This window comes from Uloborus diversus, chromosome 1 (assembly GCF_026930045.1).
Source record: "Uloborus diversus isolate 005 chromosome 1, Udiv.v.3.1, whole genome shotgun sequence".
NCBI lineage: Eukaryota > Metazoa > Arthropoda > Arachnida > Araneae > Uloboridae > Uloborus > Uloborus diversus.
The window spans coordinates 126,332,253-126,343,164 of NC_072731.1; the positions used below are offsets into that span (position 1 = coordinate 126,332,253).

The 10,912-nt window shown below is 32.6% G+C and overlaps 1 protein-coding gene across 1 annotated transcript in view; it reads left to right on the forward strand.

The window, feature by feature from the left end:
- LOC129221141 (diuretic hormone receptor-like) overlaps positions 1-7,478 on the forward strand; it is a gene marked incomplete at its 5' end in the record, with an annotated part of 111,166 nt that extends 103,688 nt beyond the window's left edge. The window contains one exon of the mRNA XM_054855590.1: positions 7,124-7,478. Within this exon, the coding sequence (XP_054711565.1) occupies positions 7,124-7,393 (270 nt within the window). The remainder of the gene's footprint in view (positions 1-7,123) is intronic.
- Positions 7,479-10,912: the final 3,434 nt, after the last annotated feature.

The following is a 10,912-nucleotide window of genomic DNA, read 5'->3' on the forward strand; positions in this document are numbered from 1 at the left end:
CACGTGTTTTTCCGGCAGCGCTTGCTTTTTTTCTTTCCTTTTTTTGTTTTATTTAGGGATTGCCTTTATTTCTTTTTCCATCCCCCCCCCAAGCTGGACCTTTTGCTGTGTCTCTCTACATTACGTTGCATTTCATAGTTGTGCGAATTTAATTTAATAAAAACAGCGAGATTTTTTTTTTTTTTTTTAATCTTTGTCAAACCCTATTTTTTGCACACTACGGGGAATTTGAGCTTTTTTTTTTTTTGCTCTACTTAAATAAAAAAAGCGGTTTTCGAGTGATCTTTGTTTCTATTAGGAAATAGGCGGGGAGGTTACAATAAATAGATATGAATAAGAGAATTTAGAGATAGATCGTAAAAGTAGATAGCCGCCGAAGGCGGCAATCTTGGCGTAAGAATGTGAATGGCACAAAAAAAAAAAAAAAGATAGAGATGGATTGACTAACATTGCTGCCAAACTATTTAAACAGCCGTCGAAGGCGGCAAACTTGAAGTAAAAAGGTAAATGACAAGTTAGCCAAACAGCCGCCGTAGGTGGCTGCTTGCACAGAAAGGCGAATGGCGTAAGAAGGTGAACCAGCTGGTCGCCGCAGGCGGCTAGTATATATATATATATATATATATATATATATATATATATATATATATATATATATATATATATATATATATATATATATATATATATATATATATATATATATATACTGAAATCGGAAAATATGCACTAAGCAGGCAGCCAGTCAGAAAATTCGAAGAAATGGAGATTTTTTTGTTTTTTTTAATGATTTATTAAATTTTTTTAATGTAATTGTTTTTCTTTTACTATGTGAAAATAAAATGGCAACTTGTGCTTCTGTATAAAAAAGTGATTGATTTTTCTTTTAAAATACTGACTTTTTGATTATCCAACTCCATAAAAAGTGCCTTCCTGGCGTTCAATATTTTCTATCAAAAAAGGATTCCTTAAAACCCCAGAAACAATAAATTTTTCTGCGATAAAACGTTGTTTACTTCTTTTTTTTCGATGTATGTTATTTGTTGAGCTCTGGATCAGAAAGGGAAAGAGGCAGATGAGAAAACGATATGTTAAACTCAAATTTCTTCTTAGAAAAATAGCAAAAAAAAAAAAAAAAAAATCAATTTCTCAGTGGCAAATATTCGATGTTTCGGAATGTTTCCAAAATAAAATCTGATCATTTTCTTTCTAGCTGTTGAATAACGCTAGTTATGTAGACTCCCATTGCTATTTTGAATCTGGGTATATGCAATTTTGAAGTTTTTCTGTGCACTTTTCTTTGAAGTTTGGAGCTAGTTTAATAAATATTCTTTATGTGTGTATATTTCTTAGGCCTCAGACCATACATTTTATAGTTATCTTGAGTCGAACTTATCATTTTATAAACCAACAATGAAAAACGTTCCCTTCTTAGCTAGGTTATTTACCTTTGCGCTGCGTGCATATTTAAAGAAAAAAAAAAAAAACGGCTACCGATAGTGGCTACCATTTTTTTGTGACAGTGGTAGCCAGTGGCTTCAACTCAGAAATCCTAAAGCAAAACAAAATAATAAGTATTGCATGAAGTAAGAAAAAACAACGTCAAAAAAAAAAAAAAAACGAATTGCAGACTACTACAGACACGTGTTTCGGTGTTACAAGGAACACCTTTTTCAATGCTAAAAAAATTAGCTTATGGATGAAAAGACATCCGACAAAAGCCAAGAGTCAGATAAGCAAACAGCTTAAAAGGTAAAAATAGCGGATTAACCAAATAACCAATAAGAAAATTATAAACCAATAAAGGACCAACAACCAATCTTATTAACCAAACAACCAATGATAAAATTATAAACCAATAAAGAACCAACAACCGATCTCATTGGTTGTTTGGTTAAACCGCTATTTTTACCTTTTAAGCTGTTTGCTTATCTGGCTTTTGGCTTTTGTCCGATGTCTTTTCATTCATAAGCTCATTTCTTTTGCATTGAATCCTTTTAACGCCGAAACAATTGCAGTAATTTTTAATTTGTGCTTTTGACATTGTTATTTCTCGTCAAAGAGAAATAACAACGTCAAAAGCACAAATTGACATGACACAAACATTCGTTCCTCTCGTCTTTTTAGAACAAAGGTATTTATTTATTTCAGAAATCGTAGTGTAGAGCTTTAATCCTGATAAATTGTTTTTTTTTTTTTTTTTTTTTTTGATGAATTCAGATATTTTAATATCAACACCGACGCTAGAAACGAATCTTTTCACCTATACAAGGCTAAAAATTAATTTTTGCGCCTAAAAGATGAGAAAATCGTAGATTATAAATCAAGTTTTTGTTTCTCGCTTTCCTATGTATGAAAAAAAACTTATTTATAAAATTCGAAATAATGTTACTGTAGTTGTGGCAAACTTAACATGGTTGTAGCGTAATGCTGTCATTAGAATCTGCGTAATAATGCTCCAAGACTAGGTTTGCTCACCCCAAAACTAGTGAACCATATTGCCGAAAGTGAGAGATTGATTGAATGAATCAAAGTAAATTGAATTTGTTTGTGAAATATTTCTTATATGATTGATTATGAATATGTAACGTTTTCATAATAAACTTTTTAATGAAGTACTTTTATTCCTTTTGCTCTTAGCAACAAATAAAATTTCTAAGTAAAAATCGAAGTTTCAATATTGTTTTCAATTCTTTTTTTTTTCTTTAAAAAAGTTTTAAAAGTGATATAAATTTTGAATAAAAATAAGTAAATTTTGAATTTTACCTGGTTGAATTTAAGTTCCTTTGTAAAGTACTGCATAGAAATCGTTCTTACTTTACATTGTTTTTCAACTTGAACATATTATTTTGGAAGATTTTTTTTAAATGTATCTCTTCCATTTTTGTCCACTAATATTTTAAAGGGAAAAAAAAACTTGAATTTAAAATAGTTCTGTAAATTACTGAAACATTGTTTTTAGCCTACTTTCCCAGTAAAAGACAGAGAAAGAAGAAAAAAGCATGAAAGAAGGCTTAATGCATCTCAAAAATATCGCGAAAAACAAGAAAAAGTCAAAATATATAAAAGAATTAAATAAATATCGAAAAATTAAAAATTGGAAAGTAGGGTATTGAAATGGGGAAAATTTCTGTCGGTCTGTCTGTTTGTCCGCCCCCCCCCCCCTAATAACTTTGAATGAATAGTTCGATTCGAACAAACTTTTTTTTGTTCGAGAGATCTCGGAGAGGACACCTCATTCCCATACTTCACTTTTTCATTTGAATTATTTTTTGTTCAATTTTGAACAGTTCAAAAAACTTAACATTAGCGCCTACGGGGAAATTCAAGGCAATTCCGAATTGTGACACGAATTTTCTTCAAACAAACTTTGTAGGAAAAAGCTTTTGATGAAAAACTTGTACATAAAATATATTTTTGATTTGAACAATTTTCCGTTCAATTTTGAACAGTTCAAATCCTTTAACATTAGCGACTACGGGGAAACTTGAAAGTCAATGTAGATTCCGTACTTGAAGGCGGATTTACTTTAAACAAATTTTGTTGGAAATAGCTCTTGACGCCAAACTCCAGACTCCGACTCCGAGAATTTAGGGGCACCTGACTCCGGCTCCGACTCCTGTGCCCGACAATTAATCGGACTCTGACGCCCCGACTTCGACCCTGACTTCGTAGTTTTGGCAAAAATATATACACGGAGGACAAATGACTGACTCAGATTCTTGGATATTCTTGGATTTCCGACGCCTTTATATGAAAATGAGATTGACTCCGACTCCGACTCCGCAGCTATGGTTTTAATTGTGGAATAATTATTGCTGATATGACTTGCTTTTATTTTCACGCTAAAGTTTTAATTTAGATATTCAGTTTTCGGCGGATAAACACGAAGTCACTTATGATTTTACATAACAATATGCGCAGACGATTTTTTTTTCTTTTTTTTTTTTTTTGACAATGAAAATTATTTCTTTAAGTTGACATTTTATTGGTTTTATTTATTTTGGTAAGTGCATTAATTCATTTAAAAAATTATTATTGTCAACAGGGGAACAGAAACGATTTTTTTTTTTTTTTTTGATATGTTGTATTTATTTTAATGAGCTTATTAGTTTTAATTATTATTTTTTGGTTTTGAAAGCTGTTAAAGAATTTTTTTAATGGAAAAAAGTGTATTAGCTGCTTTGTTTAAAAGGTGCTGCTATTTTTTTTTCTTTTTTTTTTAGATGAGTGAGGAATATTTTATTCCTTGAAATCAGCTTGAAATTATAAAAAAAATATGTTTGAAACAATTTGAGATTTTAGCTATTTTTGAGAATATTGATCAGGTACTAGAAAGTAGTATGGGTATATGGGAAAGTAGGCTCGTTTAGTTCTAGACGGAACTTCTTGTTAATAGTTTAAAGAATAAATAACTTACTCGTATTCATTCCACGTAGCCATATTTTGTTTTAAAAAAAGTTTCTTTTTTTTATTCCTTGATGCCCTACACTCTGAAATATACTATTGAAGTTTGCTGTGAGGGGAGCGGGGCAGAATATTTTAAAATAGTTACTCTTTATTTCAGTTAATATAAGGATTCTGAAACGTCAATAAAATGGATAATATATAACTTATACATTATTTGTACAAAATAAAATTGAAGTCGGGTAAGATATCATAATGGCCTTTAAAAGGTATGTTCTAACTATTTTGGATAGTAAGACAATTGAGAGCTTAGGCTTCAAATACAAGGTTAGATAAGGCTCCGTTACAAAACTGATATTAGTTTTTGTAATGAAGATTCTATAAGTTCTGGACGAACACCTCTCACTGTATATTTATAACTAGAGGACCCGACAGACGTTGTTCTGTTCAACTTTGTAAGTTGAAAAGTTGAAAAATTTCAATAAACTATCAAGTATTTGAATCGTTTTGTTGAAAAAAAAATAAGTAAATAGAAAATAATTTAAGCTGCTTGGTGTCAGAATGCGTATATTTATTATAACTTGATTTATCTATTGCCCACTGATCAGTTGTTTTATCAACTATTTTTTCTCGCGTACTTGAAAGATTTTCATGATTGTATGGTTTGTTCCTTCAGACATACTCAAAGGATAAAAATAATCCTCAGATATTAAGTATAAAAAACTAATTACCCATCTAGAAAAAACGAGAAATCCCGCTGCAACGTCCCCCCATATGAAAAAGAATAAAATAATCCAATGGATATAGTTTTTAAAAATGATAAAGGTAAAAACAGTTCTGAATAAGCTAAAATCACCCCCCCCCCCCTTCCGATCTTCCGATGTAAAATAAACACGTTCTTCATTTAAAATGACTTAACACTCTTTAAAAACCAAAAAACAATTCTTTGCAAGTTAAAATATTTCACTAAGTAAACAAAAAATACAATAAATTACATTAAGAGTAGTAAACAAATAATCACGCATCTGTATTGTTATGGCCAATGTCACCAAGCCACCACGTTCCTGTAATACAGCCGGTCAGTGAGCGAAGCGAACTCTGACCAATTAGCGGCCCCTTCTTTTGAACGAAAACTTCATATATTTGCCTGATTTGTTCTTTCCGCCAAAGATAAAAATCTTCCACTGTACTGATCTTGTGTGTACAGAACTACCCTGTTGTAATTTATCTGGACGAAAATAAAATTTGTTTCGTCTTCAAATTCCACTATCTTTTCCTTTAATAATGTACTGATGAGTTTGGTAATCCTTGAAGTGTTCCTGCCATTGGTGCCAAAACTCAGATGGATTTCAACCGAGAAACAAATATTGTTGTGTACGGTACTTTCCGATCATTTGGTTAGGGAAACCTAAAGCACCGATCCGGTCACATCGTTTAACTACGATGAAAAACACGCGTTTTGCGTGAACCTAGTGAAAGAAACCCGATTTTTTTCAGTACTTTGCTTTAAAATATATCACTGGACCTAAAATTGCTGCTTTCAAGATATGAAGGCTTCACTCTATCTCATTACCACAGTAGGAAATTTCATTACAAAAAGCAGAGATGACTTTCTTATTGTCCTTTGGCAATGGGTTAAACATTTATTTCAGTTCTCGCTCAACAATAGGTTAAAATAAATATTAATCATTTGGGAGATTTAACCACCTGGTGGAGAATTGCTTCAGGCAAGTCAGATGTGTGGTGTGCGGTCAAGCGCACACCAAGGCAAATTGTCCTAACAGGCACGTTAAAGATAAATCTTGTTGTGCAAACTGCGGAGAGAACCATGCAGTCTCTTACAGGGGCTGCAAGGCCTTCCCGAAGCCCAAGATCATCCTAGACAAACGACGCTTTTTCAACCGGGATACTGCCCGTGTGGATTAGCGCCGTTCCATACTGCACACGGTATTCCAACCACTGAAACTGACCCCAATCTCACTAATATCCCAGATCAAAATTTCTCAGACCTCTTTTCAGTCATTCAAGAAATAAATAAATTAATTAACATTAATAAACTCATAACTGCCCTTAAGTTAATCCTCCCTATCTTAAAAAGTCAGGAAAATATTTTAAATAAATTATCCTCCATACTCCAAGTTTTTAGCAACTTTGACTAATCTGTCTGTTTTCTTTTCTCTCTCTCATATCATGTACCTTTTCAACCCCTCTTTCCCGTGCACTTGTCCTCCGACATTGTTCTCCCTTGGAACCACCAGGATCAATAAACGGCTACCATTCTTGCCAATAGCAGCCAATGTTCTCCCCTCGGGGAATTTCTCCAATAGCAGTCACACCTGAGGATAAGGGACGGAGTACCCAGGCGCCTCGAACATGCATCTCATATTTCCGTAGCATTTTTGAGATATAACCATCCAATGTTTAAATTAATTAATTCATTAACAAAAACATTTCCGATTCTTTTCATCGCGCTTCAAAACCATGCTTGCCACAATTTAATTACACGCATAAAATTTGATCAAAATTGGTCCAGCCGTTTAAAAACCTTATGGTGACAAACGTCCGCACAAAATTTTTTATTATATTAAGATACATCGATGTGAAACATCTGCCCTAGTTTGGAGAAGACTGTAACAGCTTTATCGAAGGGAAAACAAGTTAAATTAACCATGGAATTTTTTGATGCAATTTATTTCTGAGAATATTTCTATTACAGGTTCGAAAGAGTGTCCGTCATCACCTCGAGCAATGGAAGGACCGCAGAGGGCTAAGCAATGGACGTCGACAGTTGCGATTTAATGACTCAGAACACGCCGAATCCGGATTCAGACTTTACGCCAATCGTGGAGTCCGAGACCGAACCAGCTGCATCAGTCTTTCAACGAGCGGTACTTGGCTCAGCAACAACTATAAGTGCCAACCACCAATAACTCGTCCAATAAATGGTTCTTACAGTCCAATACCTGTACGAGACGAAGCCATTTAGAGCAACAGAAATCTTTTATTCGACTCGTTTTATTTACTAAAACTTTCATGTGGGATCTTACTCCGACATGGACTCGTGGGTTTCTTGAAATGTTGTTTACCGTGTAACAACGATGCTGTTATTGAGCTTGTGCATTTCAGGAGTCAAATGAGTTTAAAACAATTTTAAGACTTGTAAATATGTTTGTGAATGTAGAAACTCATTATTTCTATAACTTGCATTTTATGTCTCAAAAGGACCAAAGTGTCATCGCAAATAGAAATCTGTCCGAGTGGGACATAGATTGATTGGTCCAAGTGGGAAATCTGTCCAAGTGGGGCATGAACAGAACCGATTTGCTTAGTTTAATAGACTTGCTAATTTCTTTTAAATTGCTCTAAACTGTTAAACAAGTATTTTAAAAAAGGTAAACATGCTGGAGGGAATATGTGGTAATGCGAACATTTAGTAAGCCAACTCTTTAGCATTTGATCTACGGAAAGCGAATGAAGACGAGTTAAAGGCTTTTTTCCATACGACAAAAGAAGAAACTTATTGGACGACTGAAGCAACTGCGTTTTGAACTAGAAAAAAAAATACCGCGTTAATCGAGACTTTTACCTAATATCCTTACTATTAAATAGTGCCAAAAATCAACAGCAGTAGTTTGTGTATTCTGGTCTAGATACGGAGCAAATGATAGCAAAATACTAAAAAGCCGACAAGTACATTCTGAAAAGTTGTTTACAATTATCAATCGAAAAACTGTTAACCAGGACCGTAACTGTTACATGGATCATCTGAAATAGCTGTGACAACAAACTCTTAACCAGCTCTAGAAAAGAAAAACTTAGTGTTGATCTAGGAAAGAATGATTGATGAAATAATTAAACACCTATTTGTATCACTTAAATGTATGTTGCTATACAAAATAAAGGACAAATAAAACTTTGAGCAAAAACATTGAGAGAGACAGAGAAGAGAAAAAACAGATGGTTGTGAAAGAAATTTGCTAGCCTTTTTTTTTTCTTACAACAAAAGTATGAGAACCAAAAAAAGTACCTGGTGAAAACTGAGACCAACAACAACCAGTGTGATCACAACTAGTCCCGTTGATCGATGAACTATGAGTTAGAGCCTACAAACGATAAATGTTTGAATAATAGTACATGTTAACAACAACCTCGGCACGATAGTATACAAACTGAGCTTATTGACCAGGACCACGCAAATTAAAAAAATACCCACGCAGAGCAATAGCCTATAATTTAATAACAAGTGCTCCAACACTGACACTATATATTTAAATCATCTTAAGAAAAAAAAGTCAGTTCTAAAACCTAAGTTCTTAACTTTCTTATTCAATGAAATCGTGTTTGAGAGTTTAACGTAGAGCTACGTTACTCACAAAAACAGTGCCAACAAAGTACATGTTTTGCAATAGGATTTATTATAGCTGGTGAATTTGAAATATTTTTCTGGAGAAATTATGCTGATTAAAAATACATCTTGTTGATTACAATCAATCTTTGAGGTGAAGAGTAAAAACTATTAAATCCAAATTTGAAGACTTAAGAAATATGTATTTTTTAATCTTCGCCATGCTAAAAAAAAAAAAAAAAATCAACTAGTACCAACATCTAGAAATACGAGTTCATTTTTTGACTGCAATTTGTGAAGTAGTGTTCAATATATTGCCATACTACTTAAAGCTAGAAGAATCAATATGAAATGCTAGAGATAATAGTAAAAGACGTTGACATTGTTCTAACTTGCTATATACAGGGTGTTTCTTTTAACCTGCAAGACCTCTATTTTTGCAACTGTTAGTCCTAGATGCATATTTCCAACTTTAAAAATGTTCAAAACCAGATGCAGAGTTAAGATATTGAAAGTTTGAAGTAAAAATGAAAGTAAGTCAAAAAATATAAAATTTAACTTTTTATACGGGCTCCAGGTCCCCTAACTTATATTTAGAGAAATAAGCTCCATTGAAAATTAATTCCAACACAAAAAGCTTGATATTAGTACGACCAATATTCACCGACGTATGAAACGCAGCGTTTTGTGATTTACACCACTTTACACTCGCCGTCAATAACACCTTTTGGTGCAAAATATAGCGGTTAACCAGAGCTTAACATTATATGTACGTATAGAGTGTGGTTTTTCAAATTGTTCGAGGTTTTGCAATGTGATTTTGCGTATCACAGCATAAATTTTGCATTTATTTTTGAATAGCAATGAAAAATATAATACCTTATTTTTTTTTTTTTTTTTTTTACTTTGACAACCTGTCATTCTTTTGAAAGGGCGATAAGTTCCAATCTCAACTTCTGTGTGGTCCCTTAAAACTTTTAACTGGAATATCTCCTTGAGTTTTAGTCGCACAAATGTCAAGTTTTTTGTGTCAGTAATAGTTTTCAATGGAGATTATTTCTCTAAATATAGGTTAATGGACCTAGGGGCCGTATAAAAAGTTAAATTTTGTATTTTTTCACTCATTAATAGTTTTGTTTTAAACTTTTAATATCTTAACTCCTCATCTGATTTTGAACACTTTTGCAATTAGAAGTATGCATCTAGCACTAACGGTTGCGAAAATAGAGATTTTGCGGTTAAAATGAAAAACCCTGTATATGCTATATGCAAACAACAATTAAAGGTGATTAACTGAACTTCGTGTTTTCCTTTGGATTTTAAATTTCAACAATTTAAAATTCAAAAGTGACATTTACCCTTGATTTAATTTTAAATTGCAAATTAGGTAAACTGTATAAGGATTTTTGTTAAGACATTGGAAACAGCAGAACAAAAAATTAAATGCAGACATTTTTTTAGTTTAAATACTGTATTACAATAATTGAATGATATTCGAAATCTAAGATGCAAAAGTCCCTTAAAAGGGGAATTTCAAACTCCTGTAACTCTAGAGATAAAGAAAGCATAAATAAACAAACTACAACCGATCCCTTCAGAATTTTATGAAAAAAATTGAAAATCATTTATTGTAAGTCAGTGGCAGTTACAAAACTACTTTCATCGATGATATTTATTGCTGCATTGAAGCAGTAAAAGACTGCATTGTAGTAATAATCTTTACGCGCTTAATATTTGTAAAAAGGAAAATGATTTGTATTCGTAATCTGTTAGTCAGAACATGAGATTAGAATTAAATTTATTATATATATAAACATAAAACATAAAAAGGATTTACTATTCGTTTACAACTGTTTGTGTTTTGATATCAATATCTAAATAGTTTTCCTCTTACCGGAACTTGGCTCAAACATATAGTGCAGCTATGGTTAGTTGAGCTGTGACCTTGACTATATTAACCTGTTTTAGAGGAGTTTAGTGAAAAAAATACGTGTTATTGGATCGGATTTTAGTTGGAATATTTTTGAAAAACTACTAAGAAAGTTTCTCAACTCAACTTAGCGCCAATTACCCCTCATTATTTTCCGAAACAGACGTAAACATTGTTAGAGTCGGAGCTCAACTTCTTAGAGCCTCACAATACATTGTAAGTTCTATGTC